We start from the raw sequence: 14,066 nt of genomic DNA on the forward strand, positions 1-14,066 counted from the left end.
AAGACTGCCTTCTACTGTTAATTAACCTTTGTTCACTTACTGATAGTCTTACATAATCTTACTATCTAGAGGAAGATTCTTGAAGAGACTCCTAACTTCTGAAACATGATTATGAAACATTTGAAGAGTACTTTTTCTCAGGACTTCTTTTTTAACTTAACTTCTTTTCCACTCCTGGTTTGTTATAGCAGTCTGCTATAAATACAGGCAGTAATTTACTTTTGTATTATACATGTATTGTCCAGATTATTGATATGACATGAAAGTTAGATCAAATTTATATACTGGCAATGGTATTCCATGTATTCAGCTCTGAAGTAGTGCATCCCAACAAGGAGTAAATCAAGCAAAACTTTCAGGAGGCCTCCATGAGTGAATAAGGACCTGCTGGCAAACTCAAAGCTAAAAAAAAAAAAAAAAAAAAAGAAGCTCTTAAGAAGTGTAAACAAGGACAAGGACAGGTGGCCTGAGAGTAGTACAGGAAAATTGTACAGGAAGATAGGGACAAAGTTAGGGAAGCCAAAGCTCAGTTAGAATTGTTCTGGTGATGGAAATTAGGGCAAACAGGAAGCGCTTCTATATATATGTTGCAAACTAAAGAAAGGCTAGGGCTAATGGGGGCCCTCTTTGGAAGGAAATGGGAAGCCTGGCTGCCCTGGACAAAGAGGAGGGTGGGATTCTCAACGATTGCTGTGCCTCTGTCTTCAATGGCAGGTGCTCCAGCCATGTCACCCAAGTCAAGAAAGGCAGATGCAGGGGCTGTGAGGGTGAAGACCCTGAGGCCACTTGTCGTGGTTTGACCTGGCCAAAACACAAAGCAGCCATTAAAGCTGCTCCCTCACCCTCCCCTGTCACAGCTGGGCAGAGGAGAGAAAAATTTAATGAAGGTTTCATGAATTGAGATACAGACCAGGAGAAAACACTCCAAGGGCAAAACGGGCTCAACTCAGAGTTACCAAGTGAACTTATTACTAACAAAATTAGAAGAGAATAATGAGAAGTAAAATATGCCCTTAAAATACCTTTTTTTCCCTCAGCCTCTGTCTCCTTCCCAGTGACAGTACAGAGAGACAGGGGGTATGAGGGTTTTGGTCAGTTCATCAGCTGATGTTTTCTTCCAATGCCCAGGGAGAGGAGTCCTTCCCCTGCTATGCTGTGGAGTCCCTTCCCATGGGAGGCAGTTCTCTGTGAACTTCTCCAGCATAGCTCCAATCTCATGAGCAGCAGTCCTCCCAAAACTGCTGCAATGCCAGTCCCTTCCCCAGGCACACAGTTCTCCAAAAACTGCTGCAGTGTGAGTCACTCTTCATGAGGTGCAGGACAGGCTGCTCCAGCCTGGCAGCGGGGACCTCTTCTCTCCACTGAGTCTCCCACTGGATCACAGCCTCCTCCAGGCATCCACCTGCTCCAGTGTGGGCACCTCCCCATGGGCTGTGGGTGTATCTCTGCATCCCCCATGGATCCCCATGGGCTGTGGGTGGATCTCTGCATCCCCTGTGGATCCCATGGGCTGTGGGTGGATCTCTGCATCCCCCATTGATCCTGTGGGCTGCAGGGGCACAGCTGCTTCACCATGGTCATCAGTCACCACAGCCTGCAGAGGAATCTCAGCTCTGGCACCTGGAGCACCTCCTGCCCCTCCTTCTCCACTGACCTTGGTGTCTCCATGTTGTTTCCCTCACACACTCTTACCTCCTCCTCCTCTTCTCTGGCTGGAATTCAGATGGCCCTCCACTTTGTTTTGATGTTTTCTTAAGTATGTTATCACAAAGGCATTACCATCATCTCTCATTGGCCCAGCTTTGGCCAGTGACATGTCCATCTTCAGAGCCATCAGGGATTTGCTCTGCCAGACATGGTGGAAACTTCCAGCAGCTTCTCATAGAAGCCACCTCTGTGACCCCCCACTATCAAAGACCAGCCAAGCAAATCTAACACATTACTGTAGGAAAGGATCAGGTTCGAGACCATCTAAGGAACCTGAATGTGCACAAGTCCATGGGACCCAATGAGGTTCATCTGTGAGTCCTGAGGAAGCTGGAGTTGAAATCATTACCTATCATTTTTGAAAAAGGGTGTCAGTCTGGTGAAGTCCCTGATGACTGGAAAAAGGGACATATACCCCCATTTTAAAAGGGAGAAACTGGTATATCAGTGAAACTACAGACCAACCAGTCACACCTCTGTGACTGTGATCATAATTCCTGGTGTATCTTCTGATCCAGTCAAAGCTCAAATATTATAAGTGGGCTTTCAGTTACTGTTTTATCAGTATTTCAGAATTTGATTCTTTCTCTGACACAATATGTTCTGTGATCAAGAGGTAGTTTTCTTTTGTCCTCCTTAGAATTTTTTAAACTTTTACTCCTGTTTCTGTCTGTTGAACGTGCTTGGTATGTTTGTAGGAAACTAATTTAGAATTTTGCTTTTATATAGTACAATAGTACATATTTACAGTGGTTGCAATAGCATATATAGGCATCATTACAGAGTTATATGAGAAAATTAGACAGGTCCTGTGGAACTTGTCAACATATCCAAACAGAACAGATGTATAAATCTATGTCTGGATTTTACAGTGCATTCAAATGAATTACATTTGCCATGGTATTTTTGTCTCACTTGATCTCTCTTTTATTTTGTTGCTTTGTAGCACTTTTCTATTTTGGTAATGGTTTCTTTTACCCTTCAGCACTAGTAGTCAAACAGTTTGAAGTCTTCCATTGACTGGATGCAACTTTTTTGTGGGTAACATTTTTTGTCTAAAATCAGAGACTCCCAAATCACAAAAATTTGTCTTATAAAACTTTCTATGCTGCTTGTGGTCAGCCTAGACCTAAAGTATCCACTTTAACATGAAGTGTATCTAGATATTGGAATAATATTTGTCTGACTGTGATAAAAAATTGACAGATACTAACAAACTTAAATTTTGGAGGTAAGAATATCAGAAAGTGTCTCACCATATGAGAAAATGAATGTCTGATTGAAGTTTTCAGAAGCAGGAATTTAAGTTAGAGGGTTTAGATCCTTTGAGGAATGGTTTTCCTCTATTTTCTGTCTGTGGAGTGTAGGAGATGCCACAGATTTTATCGACCAGAATGGGAATAAATCTCCTTTTTGACACAATTGCAAGGAGGCTTGGGAAGAAAAAAAGTAAAATTGTCCCTGAGATCAGCTGAATTGGTTAGAATATGATGCTAATTACACCAGAGTCATATGTTTGTTTGATTGCTGCATGGGCCATTCACTTTAAAAGTTGGACTCTGATCCTTGTGGGTCCCTTCCAACTTATAATGTTCTGTGATTCTGTGATACATACCATTTCTGTGTTAAGGTTTAGCCTACCTTAAAAAAAAAATCACACATAAATTATTTGGTGTTGAAATACTTATACAATCTTGAGTTATACCCATGACTACTGTAGCGTTATTTTCCTTAGAGTAGAAACACTGATTGAAAGATAGAAATTTCAGCTTAGACTTTTTTCTGTACTTCATAAAGATCTTTGCAAGATGTAGAGCCCATGAAACACTTAACTGAAACTATTTTCAGGTAAATGTTCACATTTCCAAATGTGACTTGAAGGTTTAAGGGAAAATATTCTGAATAGTATTAATTGTAGTTAGGGTATTCTGTGATGTGTTTCATACTCATTCAGTTATTATTCATCTCCAATATGCATTTCATAAAAATTTGGAAACACTGGGTTCTTGAAGTTATATTTATGATGATTGTTGTACAGAATCAAATGAAATAGTTTAAATATCAGCTTTATATACTGTCAATACAAATAACACTAACTATTTATGAGACTAGTTGTTACTATTCAATAATTTCAGTTTTTGTCATCCTCAATTAACACACTGTATCAGAACTAGATGATTGATATTTCTTTCTCCAGTGCTTATATGATCAGTGTTTTTCATACATTTTAATCTAAATTTTAATTGTTGTTACAGGTCACAATAACAGAACTAAAGGTAAGTCTTATATGTTACTGATTTTCCTGTAATACTTTTGTTGTGGAGCAGTTTTAAATATTGAAATACTGCTTATAAATTTGTGTGTTTTTAAAGGAGAAATAGGTTTATTGCAAAGGTATCTATGATGTATTTTCAACAATTTCCATATGTGATTGTCATTTCAGGCACAACTTGCACAGAAGACAACACTAGTCAATGATTCAAAACTGAAGGAGCAGGAATTGAAAGAGCAGGTAAGGATGGCATTGAATGAGTAAGAAGTATTCTTTTTTGATACTCTGTGATTGCAGTATTCAAAGGTTTATTCTTTCAAGTGATGATGTGGTACATCTCCATATAAGATGCTATGAATATAGTAGACAAAAAATAGTTTTCACTCATACTTGCTCTCAGAAGATCTGTGTACTTTTCAAAGTATTCCTCTATCCCCTGAGAATAAAAATACCACATACTTGTGATACTGGTTAGCAAAGCAATTGCAGAGTGGAAAAGGGATCAGTGCACTTTATGAAATTCTGGATTTTTTTTTTTTTTAAGTAGAACTTTTTTGGTGTTTAAGTACAATTTTTGTTGTATGTTGTTTTATCTGTGCTTATATATAAAATAGAAACATGAATATCTAATATATGCCTAACAACTGCTATAGATATTTTTATGTGTATATACACATATACAATTTTGTGTTGTTTTAATAACAGTTAAACAGTTAAAACAGTTTTTAATGTTTTCCTTCCTTAAAAAGCAAATGCATTTTGTTTTTATAAGAGGTGATATGTAGCTGGAAACTGTTTCAGTTATGCTTCTTTTAGCTGCTAGTTAACACAATTTATCATATCAACTGTTCTCTATTTAGATTCATGTACTGGAAGACCAGCTGAAACATTATGAGAAAAACATGTATGTCACATCAGTTGGAACACCATATAGAGGTAAGTACACAGTTTTCATCATAAATAAGTTTTTCATTTGTTAGAAAGATACAGTTTGGTCTAGAAAATAAAATGTCAGTCTTTTTAAAACATGTGTGTAATACACTTATGATGCCCTTGCTTTCTCTTGTGTATTATAATAGAATTGCTGTGTGATTTCAGATGACCAAATCACACAGCATTTTGTTTGATGTTTTCTTTTTTACGTCATCCAGTTAAACGAGCTTTGTATCAGAGTTCTCAAGCTCTCTGCAGTGCAGGAGCCAAGAGCAGCCAGTAGGCAGGGGCAGAGATGGGCACAGGCGAGGACAGGAGGTCGCAGGCTGAGCTGGGACACATCCCTTGGGCCCTTGGCAGGAGATGGTGAGGGTCCCAGGGAAGGCTGGTCCCAGCCACCCAAGGCCTTTGAGCAGCCCAGACTGTAGTAGACTTGCACTGCTCACATGCTGTCCTTTAGACACTGGTGGTTGGATACTTTGGAGATGGAGTATTGGGCCAGATGGACCTTCTCTCTGGTGGTATAGTGTTCTGCTAAGACTCTTAACATAAGATGGAAAAATGCACAGGGAAATTAACAAGTAATGCTCACCTCCAAAAGATTGCAGCTGTTTAGTTGAGGAGACTGCATGAGACTGAGGGCTCAAGCACTGAGCCTTGCTAATGTTAGAGATGTGGGGTTTTGCCATCCTGTGCAGGCCCATTCTTAGCTGGATGAACTCAGAAGACATTCAAAAATCATGTCACACTGGCTTTTTGCACATTTGTGCAAATGGTCAAATTATCTCAGGATGACCTATATCTCTCATCTTCTCAGGAGTTGCATGCCTTCTTCCCTCGAGGTGACAGAGCCAATGATGGGAGGTGGTTGTGGGTATTCAGTGCAGGGCTGGGAAGAAATGTAATCAAGGATTTCCTCAGCATATATGGGTAGGGAGAGAAGCGGGAAGCATAGCATAGCATACTTCAGCTGGAAGGGACCAACATCAGTTTTGTGTGACCACACAGCTGTGTGACCACTTCAGGGCTGATGAAAAGGTAAAGTATGTCTTTAAGGGCACTCTCCAAATGCCTTCAACAGTGACAAATATGAGGTATCAACCACCTCTCCAAGAGAGTTTTACATCTTCTTGATAAAGAAATGTTTCCTCACATCAAGTCTGAACTCCTAATGATAGATGAAGGTTTCAACCATTTTCCATGCATCCTGGCACTGGGTGCCAGGGAGAAGAGAGGAGCACCTGCCTATCAGTGTCTCCTCAGGAAACAGTAGAAGCACTGAGGTCACCCCTTAGCCTCCATCTCTCCAAATTAGACAAACCCAGACTCCCCAGCTGCTTCTCAGAGAACATGCTGCCAGCACCTTATCCAGTAGCAGAGGTACCCTCTGCATGTGTCCAAGTACCTTCACATCTTTTTTAAGTGATGGGGCCTGAACTGCACACAGTACTCGAGGTGAGGGTGCACCAGTGCTGAATAGGGTGGGATAATCATCTCTTTTGACCGACTGATGATGCTGTGTTTGATGCACTCCAGGATGAGGTTTGCCCTCTTGGCTGCCAAGGGCACATACACTGATGACTCCTGTTGCACCTCCTGCCAACCAGCACCCCCAAATGCCTTTCTGAAGGGCTGCAGTTACTCCATCCCAGGTGCAGAATACAGCATTTGTTCTTGTTTGGTTTTGTGCCATTAGTGAAACTTGAATTCGGATGAGTGACTCTCAGTATAAATGTTCTCTTCTTTTTGTTTACACAGATGGAACCCTTCACCATACTGACGTTTCCCTGTTTGAGGAACCCACTGAGTATGAATACTTGAGGAAAGTGCTCTTTGAATATATGATGGGTCGTGAGACAAAGGTATGGAAATCTGTATGTGCTTACAGGTGATTCAGGTTAAAGTTTACCACCCTTGCTGTATAGATGTAAAGTACCATATGTTTGTGATTTGTTATATGCTGTTTATTTCTGACATAGGATTCAATAGGCTTTCACTTTTTTTTTTCCAAAGAGACATGATCCATAACTTCAAAACTTTGTCAGTCTGCCAAGATGAGTGATAGGTGGAGTGGTTTTCACATCTCTCACCACCGTACCTATCAAGATGAAAACCTTTATAGGTAGATATGATTTTATCAGCAGAAGTCCTGTTGTCAGTCAAGCTTAATGTAAAATGAAAGCTCGTATGCACAATATTAGCAAAAGTGATCTTTTAATGTAATCTTGACACAAACATGATAAATAACAGTTGGATTAAATAAAAGTATGCTAGTAGCTATGTTACCAGCTGAAGATGGTGAAATACCTCTTCAGTAGTTGCTTAAAGATGTTTCATAGTATTCTCAAATCTGTATACCTTAGATGTTATTAATTCACTCTCCAAAGTAGTGAAAAGCTGGACAGAGCTTCTTGATTTCATCTGCTGGTTTTCTTTCAGTCATTAGATATGTTGCTGGAGGACACTGCGCTTAATGTTTGCTCTTATGAGGATTATATCATATAATCATACATTTGTGGGTTTCATCCTGCTACATGGACAGGAAAACCATGAGCAGTGACGATGCGAATGATAAAACTTCCTAAAACAGTTTTACATATGCTTATAAAGTATTACTGTGCTTTCCACCACTGCCCCCAACACTTCTTGAGGTAAAAGACCTACATTGTAATTTATCTTCTCAGTACAAATATTCTTTTCTCTCAACTCTTATCTTCCTGGACAAGAAGAGGCATATTTTAAAATCCAATTTTGTCTTGTAAGATCATTCTGGTGGCCCTTCTCTGTGCACGATCCCCCTTTGTAGTGCAGATATGTATGTTTGTCTCAAAAGGTGGTTCACTAGTGGAATTGTTGATATCTCTGGACATGCTTCCTTTTTTTTGGAATAGAGTTCAAAAGATTCTGTACAAATTACCTTGGATGTATTGCCAATTATGCATCCTAGTGAATGATACTGGAATGCAATCAAGACATTAATGAATGCACCAGTAGTTCTACGGTATTGGAGACATAAGAGAAATGTGGAGGTTGATATGGATCTAAGAGTCAGGAGTTAGTGTAATGACTTGTAATATGTAACTTAGCACATTCTTTGCAAACTGCTTGACCAAGGTGTTTATGTGTCTTTACCGTCTTGCCCTCCAGTCCAACTTTATTATTTGCCTCTTGCTTTGCAAGATATCTGCAACAAGATTGACAGATTGCTTTTTCTAGGCATGTACTTTATTTAGTATGCTGTCTTATTAATGGATTCTATCATTTGAGCATAGATACCATAGAACTTACATCACATGATAGTAGCTGAAGTTTGTGACCATGTGCAAACATGGTTTTCACATAATTCATATCATGCATATATACAATGGGAAACAAATAATTACATGTTATTGGTTTGACATTAATCAAATAGTATCCAGTATTATTAAATTAATTTTAAAATATTATAAAGCATTTTTGTGGATGTATGGATAACCTATATTTCTTTAGACAATGGCCAAGGTTATAACAACAGTGCTGAAGTTCCCAGCAGATCAGACTCAGAAGATACTAGAACGAGAAGATGCTCGACCAATGGTAAGTTATGTAAATAAATCAAGTTTATGCAAGAGGATTAGGTTTCAAGAATAAGGAATTAGAAACATTTTTAATCTCTTCTTTTCTCTGTGTCCATATTCAAGTGGACTCCTTTTCTCCCTCCTTCCCTCTGCTTCAGTGAAATATCAGATTCCAGCTCTAGGTTTGAGTTTATAGCAAGAGTAAGGAAACAAACAAGCATGTTTTCTTTACTAGTGTTTTTCTTTAGTTAAGACATATTTCTGATCACAAAGGGTACAATAGGACCAAAGCAAGTTCAAGCATCACTACTATTCTGTGGATGAATTTTCTAAATTAAAAAAGTAATCTGATATATTCAATATATATAAAAATACATATAATATATAAAATTCATGCTTCTTAAATTCAGAAGTTTTTTTTTTGAGTCATATGAGTTTTATGAAAAAATATATTAAAAAACATTTTTTCAGCCCTGGGATAAAATTTCTGGCAAAAACAACAGGCAATTTGTTTATAGAATAGGAAGTTAATCATCTGAATCACCTGAGATAAGTGTGTTTGAAGTGAGATGTGTATGGTTTTATCTTAAGTGGGAATCCTGACAAGATTGGGTTTTTGATTAGGTTTTGGGGTTTTTGTGTGAGCCTGCTTTATTTTTGTACTGAAAAAACATGAAAATATGTTAGTTCACTTTGGGTCAGGACAGGTCAAAAATAAGAATCGTCAACACTTTGACAGTGTTGTCTTTTTTCCCAGTTTTTTTTGACATTTGCTTAGTATTTGCCAGTGGACCTATTTACTAGAAAGGTGAAATTGGTTTTGAGAAGCAGATGCAAAAGGAGAAAAATTATTTAGCATCAGATTTTTTTGATATTACTGTTACTGTTTTATGTATTTGAGCTACTTTTAATTAAAGTAAAAGCTGCAGTAATAGTCTCCTCTATATTGTATCTGGAACCAACACTGTGATCACTCTCTTTGTGGGTCACTGTAGTGAAATATTTAGGAATTAAAGTGAGAGGAAGAATTGCATTCTGTTTCTCTCACTGACCTTGCATATATACTTACTTAGTGTTTGCAAATAAAGAATAAAATTAAAATATGAATAATTTTACATTTCACTTGAAGTACATACATTGAAGACTGTTGATTCACTGAAAAAAAAATTTAAAGGCTGTATTTTCATCTTGCAGTATCACATCTGAGGAAAGTGTAAAATGCATCATTATTTTCCTGTACACTTAGCAGGTTTGAGAGTCTTGCAGTCTTAAATATTTTAAATACTTTTAGATGATAAAAATATTGATTATAGTGCACCTCCAGTATCATGTATCCCAAGCATGATTTTTTCTCTCTCTGACATTAAAATAGAAAGCTGAGACTGTTTTGTTTTGTTTTGTTTTGTTTGTTTTGTTTTGTTCTGTTCTGGTAAGCCAGACTAGTATTTAGGAAAGATTTTGAGAACAGAGAGATGGGTCTTGTTTTGCAGCTACTTCAGCTTTTTTATATTTAAACCTGTTCTTCCTACAAGAGCAATTCACAATTTCTGATACAAAATAAAAATTTAACTTGAATTCATCCAACAAATTTTTATCCTTGGTATTAAATTTTGGCTAAAACACACAGTGAGGTTTATTTTGCAGGCTTTGATTGGTTAAGGATAATGTTCAAAGAGCTCTTGAGTTTCACATAGCAGGACCTTCTTGGATGATATCTAGACTATGAATTTTCTCCTTTCCAAATCCACAAAGAGATTGAGTTCTACATCTAATGGAAATTCAAATATTAGAGCATATTATGAAGGAAGAAGTATTCTTTCCTTCACTTTCAATGTTGATATGTTTTTTTGCTGAAGGACAAATTATTCTGGGGATGAGTCTTCCATGATTTTGTTTAGAACTAAAAAGCTAGACATGCCTTTATAAATTATTCTGTCAAGAAATATGCTTGGGGTTTTTTTTGTTTTTGTTTATTGGCTGACATGGCACTAATGTTTCTCCATAGTTAATATTGGACTGATACTGGTATATGAAAATATCCAATGTTTAGCTCTCAGGAGCAATAAAGTTCTGAACTACAACCTAAATGTGCATTTTAAAATAAAGTTTTCAGTTTATTGTTGAAACATCCCTAAATAATTTTAATGTGTAAATTATTAACTTTCTGTGCTTCTAGAGTAAATGTGTAGTACTATGTGTCTGTGAGTCATTTTACACCCTCTTAGTGGGCATATATTAAAAAAGTTTCTAAAAGCTTGTAGCAGTTCCTGGTCAATAAACATATGCTAGATCAATGTAATATTCAGTAATCTGTCTTCTACTATGTAGTTGTTGTGATCTAACTGCAGCAATCTCATCCATAGGTGTCCACAGAGTTCTTATTTGTTAACACTACATAACACTATTAACAAAATAGTCCAATAAGCTCTTTTCTTCCTGGCTTTGTAGTTTGCCTCACCTCGCAGTGGTATCTTTTGAAAATGCCACCAGTCTGTGCTTAGCTAGCATGTGGGTGAGTGAAGTCTAATACATTCTTGTTTTATAAAATGAAATCTGTATTATGCAATTAATGATTCTTCTACTCTTTTTTCCTGCCTGCTTTCCTTTGTTAAAAAACAGATTTTAGTTTTATATGCATACAATAATTTTTATTCTTGTCTTAATCATGTTTTGCTTTACAAAGCTGAGTTTGAAAATGGTAACTGTTGATTCAAAACCAATCTTTTTGATTGACCCTAATCCTAAGCATAACTTCAAATGTTGATTGAGCCACAAAAATCTCAGTTGTAGAAATAAAATCAGATGTAAAAACAATTAATATGTAATATTGATTTTTATTGCACTTGACTTTGCTTTGCATTTATTCATTTTCTGAGGTTTTTTTTTTGAATAGGCAAATAAATCAGATTTGTGGGAGACATGCTGTACTGTTTGAAATTAAATATTACATACTGTAAATATGAAAATGAATTATCTTTAAAAAGATTGGTTCGTTCTCTGCAGAAGGATTAAGATATGATTGCATTTAAACGTCAGTTCCTTTGTGGATCACAGTTTTGGTTTGATATAAGAGAAGCTAAGGCAGAGAGATTACAGTGAACAATTAGGGGAGCTTTATGCTCTCAGTTTGTGTCTTCAAGTTTTATTAATCTACTTTAATACGAATCTGCAGTGCTAGTTGTAGCATTACAAGAATGGAACAGCTGACGTAGGGCTAAAGATGCAGGTTGCATCAGACTAGCCTAGCTAAACAAGCAACACACAAGCAATAACTACTTGAGAGAGGACTGGGTTATGGAAGTAGAAAAGAAAAAACTTTCTGCACTGGCTAATAAAGATTGTAATTTTAGTAACTAGTGTGCATGATATTTAATAAACTCTGCAGGTGAATTCTATAGGACATGGTGAGTTCAAATTTCATTTTTTTTTCCTCTTTTGCAACTGGAAAGCATTGCACAGTTGCCAGTGTTGTTTCAATGCATATGAAGCAGTTTCTGTCTCTTGGCTGAAATGCAGTTGTTGGCCTGCATCACTGCCAGAGCAAAATTAATTGACTTCAACTATTGCTATTGCTAGCTACCACAGTGCAGTTGACAGGTTATCTTCCTCTCCTGTTTGCAGTCATGCAAACACGGCCTTCAACACAAAATAATACTTCTTTCAAAGGAAAAATTAGTTCCTCTAACAGTCATGGTTTCTACTTTGTGTTCTTTTCCATCTTTGAATACTATAGTGAATGCACGTTATTGCTCTTAAAATGCAGTAGAGTTTGGACTGTTTGCCAAGAGCCTTCATCAGTTGTGACAAAATCAGCAACTGTTTTCTCTAGCCCTTTGTTGGAAAAAAATGGAATTGTTGATATTGATGTAACAAAGCTATTTACAACACTGTTGCAGAATAGGTTGCAGAAGATGTGTGAAACTTAGATTCTTGTCATGCTGTCTGTAATGCTGGTGTAAAAAAATTCAGATGTTCTGAACTGCCTTTGAAGCATAACACAGAAAGGCTTATTGATATTGACCTTAATGTTGGTTACACTTTCGTAACATCAGCTAATGTATATGTCAGTTGTTCAGACTTCATTATTCAATTTTAGTTGCCTAATTCATCCCAAGTATTTTTGTCACATATTCTATAACTTATATACGTATATAAGTTATATACATATATACATTTATATATGTATATAAGTTATATACATATATACATATATACATATATACATATATACATGTATATATGTATATAACTTAGAAATTAAGAGGATGTTGACTTCATTGTGAAGGCAATTGATATTTTCCTGTAGAGGAGGCCATTTGCTAGGTCCAAAATTTTACATCATCATTTCAATTTTGATGATAAGCCTTATGTGAGAGAGGCCAACTTAGTTTTTCTTTGGATTAATATGCAGTGATGTGGTAGACCATTGCCAGTGAGGTTGCTGACTGTTTTGCTACACCTTATTTTGTTTTCATCAGTTTCTCAACTGTTTTGCAGGTACTGAAATGGAATTGCTTGCTCAAATAATTTGGCAGTTTGACTTATTTGAAATTCTTCTGTCTCCTAATTGTATTAATAAACAATGTAATTATTTTAATATTAAGAGCTTCTCAATATGTAACATTTGATAATTTCTTTTAACTTTCCATCCTTCTAGTTGTGGCTACGACCATCATGAAGATTTTGTGATGAGAATGTCTCATGACAATGCTACTTAGAAATATGCTTATATCTCTGTTGCCACTTGGGAAGGGACAAGAAGAAAAGCTATTATTCAAAGTCACAAACAGAACAGCAAGAACCAAAACTCAGCACCACTTTTGGACTGTGAATATCATCAAAACTGCCTTGGCAGAAATGCTAATCAGGGGTTATTTGGTTATTTCTCTTCTATTGAATACTGTCTTCTATTTTGTGTTAAAGGTTATTTTTTTAAAGGAGAGAAAAGACTTTATCCTAGGAAAGAATTGTTTGCTGCTGTATCTCTATACAGGTTTTACTGGGTGTTTTTTAAAAGTTGAAATAAATGATTTGTTTCTTCTATTTATTATTTTTATTTTTGATTGAATTGTGCAATACATTTTCGATGGATAGCGATTGAGGTGATTTTTCTGATGAACTAGGCACTCTTGTTGACTATTCTCTCCTGATTTGATCTTGATTGTTTGCTAGAAGGTCACTTCTATATGCTTTTGCCTACAATAAATCCACATTGCAGTACCTCGTTTGTTTACTCCTAGCTTTTGTACTTACATTTTCTGGAGAAAAGGTGTGTTCCTGTAAATTGTAAATAATTACTACATAACTGTATCATAAGCTGACCTGTGACTGTTGACAGCACTAATATGAATAGAGATGAGATTAAATAAAGTTTATTTACTGTATAATTTTGGAACATCTTTGGTATTATTTTTCTTTTAAAGTACACACCAGTTTTGATCTTACTCCTGTTGGAGACATTGTTAGCTGAGATACTTCCAGGCTGAAATCACTCTTATAAGAGCATCTGTTCAAGTACGTTATTAAACTGTAAGGAGTCAATGGAGACATTCAAGTTTCCTAGGGGTCACAACCTGCAAAACAGATTCATGATAAGC

General features: G+C 36.6%; 1 protein-coding gene across 6 annotated transcripts in view; it reads left to right on the forward strand.

Annotated features, from left to right (window-relative positions):
* Positions 1-13,864, forward strand: part of GOLGA4 (golgin A4) — a 69,924-nt gene extending 56,060 nt beyond the window's left edge. For 4 of the 6 annotated variants that reach the window (XM_079302902.1, XM_079302906.1, XM_079302905.1 and 1 more), the window contains 7 exons: positions 3,963-3,983; positions 4,151-4,219; positions 4,840-4,915; positions 6,671-6,774; positions 8,402-8,488; positions 10,918-10,981; positions 13,127-13,864. In XM_079302902.1, the coding sequence (XP_079159028.1) occupies positions 3,963-3,983; positions 4,151-4,219; positions 4,840-4,915; positions 6,671-6,774; positions 8,402-8,488; positions 10,918-10,947 (387 nt within the window). In that variant the 3' untranslated portion in view covers positions 10,948-10,981; positions 13,127-13,864. Of the gene's footprint in view, positions 1-3,962; positions 3,984-4,150; positions 4,220-4,839; positions 4,916-6,670; positions 6,775-8,401; positions 8,498-10,917; positions 10,982-13,126 lie in introns of all 6 variants that reach the window. The other 2 variants (XM_079302903.1, XM_079302904.1) reach the window with 2 other exon arrangements.
* The last annotated feature ends 202 nt before the right edge of the window (positions 13,865-14,066 follow it).

This window comes from Erithacus rubecula, assembly GCF_903797595.1.
Source record: "Erithacus rubecula genome assembly, chromosome: 3".
Taxonomy (NCBI): Eukaryota; Metazoa; Chordata; class Aves; order Passeriformes; family Muscicapidae; genus Erithacus; species Erithacus rubecula.